The following is a 15,938-nucleotide window of genomic DNA, read 5'->3' on the forward strand; positions in this document are numbered from 1 at the left end:
TGTAATTTTTGTTTGTACATTTCTGCTGCAAAAATAGATGTTATTTATGTAGTTTTCAAGATCACAAAAGGACTCCCAGATATGATTAGGAACTTGACGTGATTGTAGAAAATTCCGAGTTTCTGACACTTTTTTTGTCATTTCAGAAATGGTTGGAACAGCATTAGTGTCTACAGTAGAATACGTTTCATCTAAATCGTCATCTTTCTCATTATCGCTTAAAGCTGTAGATGAGGTTACGGAGTCTATAATTTGCTCATCGGTCCACATTTCTCTTGTAAGAATGCCATTATCAATGCTCACATATTTGAAGAAATTGAAATCACTCAATTTGGTTTTTACTTGGTCTTCGACGAAATTGTGCACATCGTCATCTGAGTTTGTTGAGCTGTTGTTGAGGGTGGAAGTTCGTTATAAACGGAAAGTGATACAACTAGCCCAAAAAGTGATCGTTATATCCGGAAGTTTGTTATAAACGGGATCGTTATAACCAGTAAAAAAATACGCTGGCTTTTATGGATGACGTTTCAATTAAAGGAGAAAAGTTCATTTTAAGCGAAAGTTCACTATAACCGGGTCTATTATAAGCGGACTTTACTGTATTTTTATTGGGCAATAAGTTGGCCCCTTGTCAAATTATTTCGCAAGGTAAAATAAGCCCATTTGTATGTGTTTTAAATATTTATTTCGGAGCATAGCCGTGATAGACATTTTTGCAAGCACTTTGTATGATAAAACGGCGTGTTTTTCTCGAGTAATTACTCTGTTACTACGGTATTCAAGTAATACCATAGGAGCGAGTACCCGATTTAAAGTGTCCGAAAATTACGCATTATAAATTAACATGCATTATTTAACCACGAACAATGCTAAAATTGATATTGAGTTCAATCTTTTCTGTATTTGGTGCGGCCAATGGATTGCATCACTTCAATCGGAACTTCCTGTGGTTCTTCTTCCAGTCCGCTCGATGATTCGGTTCCAGTGGCTTCAACTTCCGCACTTCCAAAATTGCGATTTAAATCGTAAAATCGAGGGGATTCTGCACAGTCAATGATACTCTCATCCGATCTAGTACATGTAAACAATTCCTAGAAAAATAATGTCTTAAACCTCACGCTTCTTGTCCCTACCGATAACTTTTGCAACTTGTTCAAAATAAATACGTACTTGGTTAAAAACGGTCTCTTCTGGGCAGATGAAACTCCATCTGAACATTTGAGTTCTGCCGTCCTGATATTTCATGGGCAAACAGACGTGGAAAAGCTGACAATCGTTTTCCACATCGGCATAGTAGCCGTAGCTGCGACCTTCGCAGCTAAAAGAGTCGCTGATGTCATTCCGAATGCTGGTTGCATTACTGGGCAATGTGAGCAATTGAGGTGGCCTCAAATTGTCAGGAATAATCTGTAACAATTTTCACTCATTTTCCTCGAGAATACTTTGGTCCGAATGGCGAAGCGCATCCTGATCGAAAGGGTTAACAATAAACTCATTTCAATTTTAAGGATATTAAAAATTTTGAACACTATGGGGAACGTTGATTGCCTCATTAAAATGAATAGAAAGATAAATTCAGGTTTTGACACTATTTTATGTTTGCAGTACATTTTTTCATTTGTTTTTAGTTTTACGTCCAAATGGCAAAGTTAAGAACATAGTGAGAAATGAAAAACCCACCCGCAAACTGGGCGCGCACAAAACCGCACAGAAGAGCACCGGAAATACGTGGAACGAATTCATAGTTACCCGTCAACTTGCGTCGAAACACTACAACTATTGTGTGACTTCTTTGGCCCATGTGGTACTTATATAGAGGACACTGATGGGCAAAAGAAGGAGACAACAGTTTTGATTGCCGCATTGCAAAAGGTAACACAAAATCTGACGGATGGAAAAATATAATTTTTAAATACATTTTGAAACAAATTTGCATAAAATCAAAATCGACTTCTGCAGGCCCTCTCATTGAGTTAACAAGACAAGTCGGATGTGCACTTGTTAGACAAACTGGTCGCATCCTGCATCTTATTGCGATGTGAATTTTGCAGGCCAACAAAGCATTTGTTAAATTATTATTGTATTTGTGAAGTTGTTAAGTTCCATTTGAAATTATGAGATTCCGAACTCTCTGCATTGAAGCCAAAACACAAAACAAAGCAGGTCTGCAAATCGAGCCGCCGCCGCGTTCCACATTCTTCTTAAGTAAACCATGAGGATGATCATCCGTGATCTCTCTCTCTTCCTTATAAATACTTAACACGTCTCACCGCGATTAGGTATATATTATTTGGTAGTGGTCGAGCAACATCTCATATTCGTATTTCGTGTTGTTTCTGGCCGACAGAGTACATTGTATTCCCCGATAATGCAACTGCATATTCTATTTCCGATTGTCGTTTTGACCTTAAGTAATCGAGTAAACTGTGAAACTATTCCAACCAATAGCAGTCAGTTAGAAGGGACAGTTTTGTTACGAAAACAGCGAGATGTGGACTCGTATTTGGGATTGGTTTCGTGTGCCATGAAGTACGATGTGCCTTGCTTTTTGGACAGCGCTCAGAACTACTTGGAAGGACGAAAAAGCGAACTGCTTGGTAAGAATTCATTACATCCAGAAAACTATTGCTTCACAAATAATGCAAATTTTACCGAATGTCTTGTATATAATGAAGTATTAATTAAATCTTGAACATACCTGATTATACTAAGTAAGACACGTATGTGGAGACTAGCTTGATTGCCTAGTTAGAAACAAAATAACCAAATTTATTTAAAGTTTTTTCAAGACCTTTTAAAGTTTTTCATTGTTTTTCTTCTCTACTACTATCTATTTCCACTTCTACATCACGGTCTTTAAGATTCACTAATTTTTCGCTTTTCCCGGAAGTTTCTCATCGCTTTTATCAGTTTTCTGGAGACCGATAAAATAGATTGCGCCAGGTTGACAGCTGAACGTCAGGCTATCAAATATGGTGACACTTGGGAAAATGACAGATTTTGAATTAATTTTCTATTAATTTTGATGACGATGACGTTCAGTTGACAAATTGACGCAATATGATTTATCAGTCTCGTCTTCGAAGTGAAAATGGATGGAATCTCGCTTGAACTTAGAGAGGCGGGCATAATAAAAATAATGAAAAACTTAAAGATCTTTCATTATTTACCCAGGGTAGTTTTCTCACTAGCGAAATGGAGTAAATAATGGTGACTTCTCAGGTGAGTAGTAAAAAATAGTAGCTTTCGATGCAAGGGCGAAAAACGGATTTTCGCCCTTGTATCAACAACATTTTTTATTCGATTGAAAAACATAACACGAATCATAAGTTATAATAAATAAAAATAGCCAAAAATAAAGGCGTCAACTTCATATTTAAAATTTGCTGTCAATGCCATTTTTGAAATTGTCATGTTTTGACATTTGTAATTTTTCAAAAGCGTACTTTTGTAAACATATAAATACAACTTTCACGGTATGGTTCGAATAAGATGCATATTTTGTACGAAATTTGCACTATTTATAAAAATCGTGAGCGCAGAAAAATAGAGCGACTTTGAAACTAAACTTGTAACAAAGTTATAATTTACAAATTGTAAGTAAACTTTAAATTATGAACAATAGTTCTATATAAACCTACGTAATTCATTAAAAAGGCCTGTCTGTTACTTTTTAATGAAAATCCTTTAAAAAATATAATGACACTGATAAAAGGTAAAGAAAAGTGCTTCTTCGCTTCTGATCGAAAAATGGCACTTTTAGATTCATTCGAATAAAAAAGTTTGTTTTATAATTATTGTTTTTATATTATCATTATTCAAATGCTGCAAGTTGACTGGACAAAACTAAATTGTTGCAATAACACTTTCAGACTTTTTGGCATGATTTTTCTCTTTTAAAGCAGCTCAAAACCGACATTTTCAAGCATTTGTTTGATCAATTTTTCTGTATTTAGCACCGGGAATTTTTTTCAATTGTTTGCTAGAATACACAGTATGTAAGTAAGTAGTAAAAATTATAGACTTTTGCACAAATTTTCTATGATTGTTTAAACACTGGCGGATTGCTTGAGAGTTTTAATTCCCCAAATTGGCCACTAAATTCATTTTTTTAATATTCAAAATTCTACACAATTGCGTAGAACGCGGCCGACTTTAAATATAGACATGTTTAGAAGAAACCAGCTTTTTTGGCGAATCAGCAAAGAAATTGAGCCGTTTTCGGACATTCGGGTAAAAACCATAAACGTGCCTGATTAAATCGAAACCCACGAAAAACTTTCTCTTCCGTCAGCTTTCGTTCCTTGTCCCATTCGACAAAACCGCCTTACTTCTTTTCCAATGGGTCACTGGTACAAAACCGACGCTCTACATAAAAACTCCATAAAAAACCGGATTTGCAGGTGTCATTTGACTTGCTTAAATGTTGTGAAAATCGAAGAAAACAATCGAACAGAAATGATAAAAATTCAGATTTTTATTGCAACGGATGACATTAATTAAAAAATGTGTATACAGCCGTTTTCACGAATTTTACCAGTGCCGCAGCAAATCAAGTTATTTTTCCCTTAATCGCTTTCCTACAATTGGTATCTATATTAAGCTTATAGCAAATACCTACATAATACAATTCGGCTTGATTAAAAATATGCAACTAGGTTTATGCTGTGGATTTAACGTCTTTAGTAAACGAAACGTTCCGATTCGTCCAATTAAGTCGTGTTCTGTTATTTTATTCAAATGAGGGCGTATCAATAAAGAACAGTTAGAAATTTGGTAAACAAGAAAATTTGTCCAAATCAAGGTGCTAATAAGGAAAGTTGAAATAATATTCGATCGATATCAGGCGTCTTTGAACTTGAAAAATTCCATGTTTGCTTAATTCAAAAACAGTTTTGATTAACTCGTACTCAGCGATTTGTTGCTACATTTTCTAGAAAATACTGATGCTCTAAGAACCAATGCCTATTATTAAGTCTATTACAGTTAGCGAACCAGTAGAAATATAAAATTTGGTTGAAGAACCAAAGGCCATGACCCACAAATTAAATGCTTGCCGTCCAGACATATCTTTACTTATTATTTTGAGGATTGCTCCGATGTGGCGGGATTCCGTTCAAATTTTAATATGGTCTAACGTCTTCATTTACTGTTTTATTGATGGCACTTCCTGTTGGAAAATGTCCAAAGCCACCCGTCTCGCATGTTAAGTATTTTTAACATTTCAGAGGTGTACAATCGAGTTAGAAGAACTAGAAAAACTGTGGCTAAGAAATCGTTGAGCCGTTTCTGGAGTTGCAATGCTCCAAACAAGCAGTTGTAATAATATTCAACCAGTGACAAATTCTTTATTCAAATCGGGTGCAGTAACGGGTCTATGTTATGTATTACCCAAAAGTGTTGGCTCAAACGGCTCACACATACTAAACACCGCGATCTGATTGGTTCACTTACACGCCAAATGGTTCTTCTACTTTGAAAAATTATAATATCGCATTCAACGAAAAATCAATCCAATTGTCTGAACCGCACTCGGCATTAATACATAATATTAACACACATTCACTTACGGTGTGAATCGCTGAATTTGATGAGAAAAATAACGACCTACATTGATTGATGATTTTACGCCAAATATTCCATACCTACATGTAGACGACATAAAATATTTTTCTGATTTATACTGCTTAAGTTATACTCAATTTGTTGTTAGCAAATACTGATTGACAAAATTCAGTACCGTTTTGCAGCTGAAGCTGATGCAGCAGCAGCCAGATCCCTTGGCCGCTCGGACCCAGACAGCAAGCCCTCACAACTGGCACTCACGCTAAACAAATTGATTTCTGAGTTTAGCGGTTTGTTTAAAGACGGATTTATGAGTTTTTTCAAGGAGAGCAGGGAGGCCGATGACGATGAGAATGAGGAGAACGAGCTGACCACCGCTATGACGAACGGCGGTAAGTGATATTGACCGGGGATGGTGCTAGGAAAATTTGCTTTTTATGTCGCTTCCAATTAGTTGTGTTTGTGTCTAAGTTGTAGTTGTTCTGGGTTATATTCGGTTCCTTTTGCAGCAACGCTGAGGCTGAATATAGCCGGAAACCTTACATGTTTATCACAAGTTCTGATTTATTTTCATGACTGCGTGAAATTGTTGCTATATTCTTATCTTTTCTGGGTCTCCCGTCTCAGTMAAAGTGTGGAGTAMAAATTTGGAATATCGTTTATTTCATTACTACATTGTYTCKSYKAGACAACAGCGCCATCWTMAGRTTKMAAATKWASRCAAASWCMTAAWWGGTAAACRTTAAYGTTTACCWWTTAKGWSTTTGYSTAAATYTTSAAWCCTTRAWKWTGKCKCTSTTAGWCAAATTYRWCRAAACGYWATGAAATAAACGATATTCCAAATTTTTACTCCACACTACTTTGACTAAGATCCAGGAAAGACAAGAATATAATAAATKTATYTCAAGATCAACTACATTTTATCAATCGAATCAGTCACAATTCATTTCCATCATCATTTCTTCATCAACCATTTCTACATATATCCAATAGTTGTATTGGCCAAAAACGATATTTTAATAACATTATGGATCTTGGAAGTATCATAAAGAGGCGCATTTGCATCGTGGCGCATTTGCATCGTGGCGCACAATCGCCAGATTTTCCCTTTTCCAAGACCGTCAGTTCAAACAAAGCGATTAAACTTCCTGACCTATTTACAGAGACCCGCGGCAAAAAGAAACAACAGAAGAAAAAACTAAACTCTTTACTGAAACTATTTGCTGTTGGTTTTGTGCTCTATGCAAAAATATCTCTAGTTCTTAAAATTTTTCACGCCGCTCTTCAATTTAAATTCTATCTTCTCGCTGTGGGTGGCTTGGTGCTTCAGGCGCTCAAACTCTGGGCCAGTGTTAAGAAAGAAGCCCATCCAAGCAAAGTGATCTACTACGAGAACGCTCATCATCAGCATCATTACGCCCCTGGAGAGGACGATGCTCATTCGTTATGGGCCAGCAGGGCATTTGACCGACCTGCGAAAGCCAAAGGTTCGGGTTTTGGGCTTGGTTCCACGTTGACTTAACGAATAGCCCAACCATATTTTTAAGAAAAAAGAACCACCACCAAAAATTACATTTTTATTCAAGTGCATATCAAAAAGTGTGAAGTGTTTGGTTTAAGTTCTGAAAGGTAGGTGTATTCTGTAATAACTAGGCATGTGCATATCTGCATGAAATCATACATTTTCGAACTATTGAAATCACTTTACCAGTTACATGCAATACAGATTACACTCACTCATGCACACGCACAAGAGCGAATTAGTTAATGCATTGTCTCTCTTCGTTCATAATAATATCTAGATAGACATACAAATGTTGAAACGCAATAAACCGATGAATGGTTGGAAAGTTAATTGACGAAAAACCAGGATAAGGCTTTCGTTATTCGTCAACACGTAAAAACCTTGCCAACAATATTACCATTATTACAATTAAACTTTACTAGGAATATGGCCTGGGTAACACTGTGTTGAGTTGCGCTATTAAGTTGTTGCCGCTCTCTGAGTTAACGAGTTATGACTGATCTCACCGGTTAATGAGTTATATTAAAGTCATTTATTAAAGCTATTTCCGAGTTAGGCCCTAGACTGGCATTTTAACATCTCAAACAAAAGGTTATCAATATTTTTTCTGAGTAAACTTTCACTACTTTGTTGAAACAAGTAAAAAAAGTCAACAGAACTGAGTCCAAATAAAGTGGGCGAGTTTTCTTGTCTTGTAAAATCGATCTCTTAATTTTTTTTGCATAAAAGATTGAGTTTATCAGTATTTTACAGTACATAGGAAAAACTCGGTTTTTCGGAAAGTGAAGAAACTCCAGTTTCCAAGAGTTTTCCAAGCATTTTTGCAAAGTGGTTAAGGAGGCGAGTTTGCCAATAAAATGTGTCTTATAATTTTTTACAGTATTTTAACTAAAAAATAATGCAATTTTTGCGTAGAATGAATTACTTAATAGAAACTTTGTTAAAACTAGGATGACCTGAAAGTTTGAAGAAACTTTAAAAATCTTCAGAGCAATGAGGGCGACGAATTTTCCAAATAAGTTTTGTAAACTTTTGCTCTCTTATCGTTTTTTCCAGATAATCTTAACTAGTTTCGGTAAAAAACTGAATAAAATTATTTGGTTTTTGTACCAAATTCGAAGCTAAAAAGGGTTTTCTAAAGTTTCCTGCAAATCGATGAATCAGACAAGGAGAAAAATGAGGAATTTTCTAGCAAAATTAATTTTGTTATTTTTGACTGAAAAGACCCCAAAGGAAATAATGGTTGTTTTGCGTTTTCAATTAAAAACTTTTTGTTTTGTGAGAAAATCTTAATGGTTTTCGGCGAAAAAACGGGAGGAACTTATTTTCGTTTTTCTCTCGAATTCGACGCCGAAAAAAGTTTTTCTAAAATGTTTACAAAGTTTTAAATTTATCTTCTAATTTTTTGCGAAAAAGCCCTTCAGATCGCCAGTATTTTTAAGTAAAACTCTACAAAATCTACCGTTTTTAAGTAGAAAGTAAAGCAAATAAATTCAGTCAAAACTCATAAACCACATTTTTTTAACAAATTCTACAGTCTTCAGAGGGATAGAGGTGACGAGATTTCCAAATAATCTGTTATAAACTTTCGCTTGTTCTGTTCGTTTTTATATAGAAAATTATTGGATTTTTGTTCTAAATTCAGCGCTGGAAAGGAATTTCAAAACTTTTTACAAAACGGCCAAGGATTCGAAATGTACTTCATATTTTTTCACGGAAAACCTTAAGTTTGTCAGCATTTTTAAGTGAAACTTTGGAAAATTGAGCATTTAGAAGAAAAAGTAGCTTGTCTAAAAATTGAAAGTCTGGAAATTTTGAAATAAAAAAAAAAATATTATTAATAAATGGCCCTTGAATAAATCTAAAAACAGATAAAAAAAAGTCATCAACATTTTCCCAGCAACGGAATTGAGTTACTGCCCCGGTGCGTTGGGTTGGCGCACCAAGCCATTTGCGTAGCACTGCGCCAACTCCTAAAAAATCACTGAGTTACCCAGGCCTACTAGAAATAACTATCTATTTAACTAAGTAATAGATTCTATCTTACTAGCAAATTAGTAGTTGCCGATAACTTTTAAGTAATTACGTATCGTCTAGATATATTATATGTAGGTAAGGTACATGACAAATAACATATTCGTAAAAACTGATGTTTTCTGCTTCATCTGAAAGCTGGTGTTGCAATCGATTACGATCTAATGTGTGCGAAATACTTAAATATATCTACATATAGTCTGTACGCTATAACTTTGGTCGCACGTCATCAGTGACGAAATTTAACTACCAACATAAAAACAATTATGCATGAAATTTTCGTGATAAGTCGAATCTTTTTTCTTGTGTTTTGGTCATTGGAGAACCTCAATCAATTGGAAAATATCAAAAAACTTTAGAATGCTACCTAATTTAAAGCGATGCTGATTATTTGTGTTCATCTTTTAACTTTCGTTCTTCTAGTCCATAAGGAATGATCAGCAAAACAGCGAGACAGCATTGAGATAATTTAATACTGATTCGAGTATTTATGTGCATACATGTAATTTATGGCGGGTATGGCAACAACGCCCGACAGACGATGATGACGTGGTTATGGCGTACAGACTATGTTTTCTTCCACTCCATTCAAAAACTTATACATAGATACTATATATACAATTCATATAGATTATTGAGCTATGACTAATGGCATGTGCATTAACAAATACTAATTTTTCACCCAACCCTACACTAACGATTTAGAATTAACATGCATGATATAACCCTGCACAATTGTTGCAATTGGGATAGATGTAGGTGGTAAATACTATCAACGTTGATAAATCATGTGAACAGGATGAGCACAAGAACAGTATCGATACAGGCTGTTATCATCCTGTACTGACCAAAAGATTAGGAATGATTTCTCTTTTCTGTATGAGACTTTTCACCGCAGTTTCCCGTTCGATTAGTTTCTTACTGAATTTAATTTTCAAAATGGCCAAAGCAGCTGAATTTGATTCTACCTGCCCTTTAAGGGAACAAATTATCTCTGTTGGCAGCTCGAAATCTATTAGTTCGAACATCAAAAAGCTCTGTAATCCGCTTCCACACACAGTGACAAATGGCTCAATTTCCAGAACAGCGAGAAATCAACAATTCCAAAAAGAAGAAGATGAAGAAGCCGCTGAAAAGCTTAATTAGACTGATCAAAGTAGTCCTAGTTGCGTTAATTGTAGTCCTAAAACTAGCAGTTCTTCTGAAAGTGCTGCAAACGGCCATGCAGTTCAAGTTTCTGCTGATCTCGCTAGGAGGATTTGCAATACAGGCCGCCAAATTCTGGATGTCTATTCGCAACCAAAAAGAGCACGGGCACGACGAAATCGTATACAAAAATCCGTATACAAGCGGTACTGAAGAGTACTCCAGTCCGGGTGGAGCGCCGTACGGGGCAGAATATAATGCCAGGAGGAGGAGGAGAAGAGTTGCAAACCCTTTGGCCTACTCGATGCAGGCACCCAAGTCAACCAAACACCGGTATTAACACGCGTATTCAACGAATTTCCCGAATTGGAACGGAACTTTCCACCCGTAAAGTGTGTCCAGATGTAGATAACGATTTACTTATAATTTGTTTGATGCAATATAATTCTTATTGAAAGTGTTGTCAATTACTTATTCGTTTGAAACGCATTACAGCCGCTTAGYGAACTCGACTTTATARCCRGTCATCCATGCAAATGGGCATACAGGGTGGTTTTTTAGTGCRAGAGAGTCCGTTGGTGTTGAACTTTCGARAAGSACATCAAATTTGGGCACTTATTTATTKAATTCCGTCGCCTGCTTACAAAAGGTAACAACTTKTTGGAATTTTTAAATAAAATAAACTATAATTTGAAAACGGTTGATTTCACAGCTGAAAGGGTAAATGCACATTTGTAACTTCGTAAATTGTCTATCTAATGACGTATTAATATACAGGTACTTCCATTTGAAAAACAAAAGTTATATTGCGTTAAAAAGTTTTAGATTGAAGTCCACATTGTTAACACCCTGTACAGTGTATTAATATGTTGGTTCAATATAATTCTTAACGGATCTGTGGTGATTGGAAAGACGTATTTTTTTGTATCTTTAACTGCTTTTTTTGCTTCTACAATGAATTTTTAGATACCTTGTTTTTAAGCAAAATTTTACTAAAATGGCGATAATCTGTCAACGTCGCAAGTAAGAAAAATAGTAGTTTTCGATACAAGGGCGAAAAGTATCGACTTCGTCTCGGGTGTCAAACGCCGTCGTTCGGAAAACGGATTTTCGCCCTCGTATCAACAACATTTTTTATTCGATTGAAAAACATAACACGAATAATAAGTTATAATAAATAAAAATAGCCAAAAATAAAAGCMGTCRACTTCATATTTGAAATTYGATGTCAAKGCCRTTTTTGAAATTGTCATGTTTTGACGTTTGTAATTTTTCAAAAGCKTRCTTTTGTAAGCATATACAAGTGAAACACAAGTGAGTGTTGAAAATTYAAGTGCTTCTTTCACCGTATGCTGTTTGTATAAGATGCATATTTTRCATAAAATTTGCGCTWTTTAAAACAATCRTCTTTTGCTTGTCGCAACATCGRCGAGTGCAAAAAATGGATTSMATTTGAACKACTTTGAGACTGAACTTGTARCAAAGTTATAATTTACAAATTGTATTTAARTAAACTTTAAATTATGATCAATAGTTCTCTATAAACCTACGTAATTAMTTAAAAAGCCTGACRGTTACTTTTTAATRAAACTACTTTATGACAGTGACACGTTCAATTTGTGACATTTACTTTTGCGCACATGTSCGTGAAAGTGCGTGCGTGAAACTAAGACAAAAGAACAGTAAAAAAATGGTGTGCGTCACGGGACGTTCGACAGAAGTGATAACTTCATATATTTATAGAAACCATAAAATATTGAACTTGTTTAACGCATGATGGCAATAATTATATTTTTTTATAATTTTAATCTTCTTGTTAGTCTAATGATTTATAAATGGATCAGGAATAGGTATAATGTAATTTAATTTCCTTTTGAATGTAAAATATCTTTTTTATTTGCAACATTTAACATTCTCTAACGAGATGTTGTACATATTGCTCTTCGTGGGTTTGTGTAAACTCTTCTTTTTGAGTTTCCGTATTTTTTAGTCGTAATTTCTTATTTGCTTTGTATAATCTTTGACGTTCAGCACTAGTTCGTGGTTGATGAAAGCTACTTTGAGTTGATCTATTACTTAATGCTAATTTTTTAGCACGAAATCGTTTTTGGCGTTCAGCATTAAAATATTTTTTGCATTGTATCATGTTTTTATGACTGCCCTTGTGTATGTTGTTCACCAACGTCTGCTACAACTTGTATCTGAATGGGACTAAAAAATCAATTAATTTTGGTGATTGGAAGACGTTCTATCTCTTTAAAACAGACGATAAAACGAGGAAGAGCTATAGAGACAGGATACACTTGACACACTATATGTATCCATAATGTAAGCCGTCGCGCATGTTAAAAGAAAATTCTGACTGAACTAATCCAAGGCTGAAAAAATTTAACTAAATTGAGAAGATTTAATCATAAAGGAATCAAAGGGTATATGAACGGAAAAAATCAATTTTTATGTGTGGTAAACACAATTAATGATAGAAATAATATAGACAATTGAAAATAAGCCCTAATAAATTAGTTTTACATATTTTGCAACTATAAGCTGAAGGGAGATTCGTATCGTCTTAACATCAAGAATGCGTTGCGTAATAGAAAATAAGAAGACGGAACCCATGTTTTCTGAAATAACCGAGGTAAACTAAAATATTTTTTCAATTAAATTCAAAACATATTTATTATAAGTTATTGCAAAACAGTAATTATGTTTATCATTTTATGTTGAATGTGAAAGATTACAAAATAGATATCTTAATATTGATAATTTGTTGTTACAAAATAAAATAACAAATTATAGAACATATAATTGYAKTCAAATTTATTAATAATAGTTGTGAGACTTTATTTGCACTTAATCTTGAGMATTTTTCATCAATTKACCCTGCTGTCTTTAGAGAATATCCGCTCAATCTGGTTTAAACATTTCTGGTTTAACAATTGTGTCCGACGAAAATCACTAAACAAGTAGGTAGTAAWATTTTACCAGTTCGAAACTTTCAATCGTGCAATACAATGCAACAGTCCAGATGCTGATAGATGAGATAAATACYCGGTCGTTTGAAGATGATTTTCWRAMGTTTGTAATACATTTTTCTGCAAATTTATGGACGATCCCYATTTTTTTGCACTTAAACTRCTTTAGTGTGTGTAATTGTGTGTGTACTTTAATTGGAAATTGATAAGAAGGCGAAACTCGAACAGGCATTTAGTACATGAGCGCCATTAACCTAGTATTTGCAGTATGTGCAGCTTCTCCCTTGATAATTTGTTGATTCATTATCAGCGTTATAAAATAAACTGCACCGAACACAATAATATCACACTCAAAAATTGATAAATCAAAATCACTGTTAGTTTAATAACGCAATGTGTATTTGAAAAGTTTATCAGATCTACAGATGCACCCGCACTAAGAGGAAAATGTCGAATTCAAAGTGCATATGTGTGTCCCAAGCCTCAGGCCTCAGGCGCGAAGAGGTCGAAGTGGGCTGAGAAAAATCTGTTCACCCTCCCATAAAAAGTGATCACTTCAAAATATGCTTCTTTTTGATCATCGCTTCTGATCGAAAATGGCACTTTTAAATTCATTCGAACAAAAAACAATTTACGGTGCATATGCAGCGTTTCAAGCTGCATTCCATGATCTAATGAGAAATGGGCCGTTCTGTTTTCAAAAAGGCACTTTGATCGCTTTTCTGAGACACTCTGCATCATATGAAATATTTTAAAAATGTGCGCATTTTGCGCGTCAACAACTTTTATATGAAACTATTTTTCGAAAGTTCAACAACAACCGAAATAATGGACTCTTTCGCAATAGAAAGACCACCCTGTTTGTACTTATATAGATGGCTAAAAAGTCACTTAGTGCATAGGTATTGTACCTGCTGTTGCAGCTCGTGTCTGGTAGCAACGCCGCATTCAATCATCCTTTAAGCAAATACCTGCTTTTGAATATTTCGAGCGATTTTCGTGATTTTTTAACACATAAATATGTTCAGTTTGACAGTGGCAGTTTAAACAAGTTAACAACCACTTTTCAAGGAAATCATCGTCATTCTCATCATCATTATCGTCATCGATCCACCACCATCATCATTTGAGCAGGTGTGTATGAAAATTGTGACCCCAATTTATTTTTAAGGCAACGATTTCTACCTAACCAGATCTGTTAATTATAAGTATGACAAAGAGTCGAAAACTATGACAAAATTCGAATGTTTCCTTCACTATGGACAGTGTTCCACACATGGACAAATAATTTTCACCTGGATGTTTTGTCATAGGTTTTGATTGGCGTTTGGACGGAGTCATTTGCGTACAATTCCAATTAGAGGACGACCCGCCCATTTCCAATTAGAGGACATACCGCCTGGTCACGCTTATCTGCGGGTCAGTGCGCCACTGGGGCGCACTCGAAACCCAAAGTATTTAACCGAAAATCGGATCTGCTTTCCGGTTAACGTACGCAAATGTCCCGTCCAGGAACCCGCAGGTAAGCGTGACCGGGCGGTATCTCCTCAAATCCAATGACAATGAGTCTTCATAAACGGTAGTTTACAGTTTCAGCCAGAGGCAAAAAGCACAACAAGTACGACCCGTTGGCCGACGGTAAACCCAAAAATGTTCTCTTTAACGAGGCGATTACGTTTCTGAAAATTGCCATCGCACTGGCGGCGGGCGCCTTGGCGGCTTCTGTTGGCGGCTCGCTTGTGGGAGTCAAAATTATTGTCATTAAGTGTTTGGTGGGCATTGCGATCGCATTGTTTGTTGTCGCCAAAAAGGCCCATCAGAACCAGTACCAACACCACGAATACCACGATTAGACTAAACAGAAAAGTGAGTGTCAACAAGCACACACAGGGTGTTCCATTTTTGTAACATTTTTCGTTCGTCGCTTCTTTCCGAATGGTTAAGTCATACGTACACCAAAGACAATTAGAGCCAGTTACCAATTCATCCGGTCCAATGGAACACCCTGAGCATTGCAGTAAAGTAAAGCGAAACAGTCACGAATCTCAGCTAAACGATATCTTAACTTTCAGCTGGAAGAGCGGCCCGAGGCAAAAAGCACAAGAGCAAAGAAGGCATAATAAAAAAAATTGTACGCGTCGTCAAATCAGCAATCTATGCGCTCACCTTGCTTCTGATGCAGCTCTCTGTGCTGATGATGTTTAATTCCTTCGTCGGTTTCAAATTTCTCCTGGTGGCAATGTGGGGCTTGGGTTTGCTCGCTCTCAAGATTTATTTGGACCACAAGAATGAAGGTGGTACCGTAGTGGTACACGAGGATGTGCATCACGATCACCACTACGAGGACCACGATCACATAGCAGTGGATGACTGGCACCGCAACTACCTTCCGAAGCAAGACTTGGCTCAGAAACTGGCTTATTCCGCTCAGAAGCCCACAGATTCCGGTTGGAGTTCCTGGCTGAACTGAAGCAAGAATGTTTTACTATAAGGTTTCGTCTACAACAATATTATCCTTGTCGAACTAGTTATCGTTAGGTTTGATCAACATACAGGGTGATTCAAAATTGGCGTCATTCCTTTTAAGGGGTGATAGAGGCTCTCTTGGGGAGTACGAGAAAAATATCGAAAATTTCTAGAAGATATTAACAGTTGAAGATCGAATTTCAACTTTGTTATTAAGCATTATTTTG

General features: G+C 35.8%; 2 protein-coding genes across 8 annotated transcripts in view; one reads left to right on the plus strand and one right to left on the minus strand.

Annotated features, from left to right (window-relative positions):
* Positions 1–668: 668 nt before the first annotated feature.
* LOC109534628 (U-scoloptoxin(01)-Cw1a) lies at positions 669–1,768 on the minus strand. The gene is made up of 3 exons (XM_019900361.2): positions 1,681–1,768; positions 1,171–1,407; positions 669–1,091 (listed from the first exon to the last, which is right to left on the minus strand). The coding sequence occupies exons 1-3, from the start codon at positions 1,741–1,743 to the stop codon at positions 888–890; spliced, it is 504 nt and encodes a 167-aa protein (XP_019755920.2). The 5' UTR covers positions 1,744–1,768; the 3' UTR covers positions 669–887.
* A 291-nt stretch (positions 1,769–2,059) lies between these two features.
* Positions 2,060–15,938, plus strand: part of LOC109534626 — a 19,163-nt gene continuing 5,284 nt past the window's right edge. For 2 of the 7 annotated variants that reach the window (XM_019900356.2, XM_019900358.2), the window contains exons 1-2: positions 2,065–2,597; positions 5,751–5,957. In XM_019900356.2, the coding sequence (XP_019755915.2) occupies positions 2,369–2,597; positions 5,751–5,957 (436 nt within the window). In that variant the 5' untranslated portion in view covers positions 2,065–2,368. Of the gene's footprint in view, positions 2,598–5,750; positions 5,958–6,728; positions 7,930–10,206; positions 10,728–14,273; positions 14,380–14,835; positions 15,112–15,317; positions 15,858–15,938 lie in introns of those variants that run through there. The other 5 variants (XR_007281816.1, XM_019900357.2, XM_048667728.1 and 2 more) reach the window with 5 other exon arrangements.

Source organism: Dendroctonus ponderosae, unplaced genomic scaffold (genome assembly GCF_020466585.1).
Source record: "Dendroctonus ponderosae isolate FM_Combo_2020 unplaced genomic scaffold, Dpon_F_20191213v2 Dpon_F_20191213_6, whole genome shotgun sequence".
Taxonomy (NCBI): domain Eukaryota; kingdom Metazoa; phylum Arthropoda; class Insecta; order Coleoptera; family Curculionidae; genus Dendroctonus; species Dendroctonus ponderosae.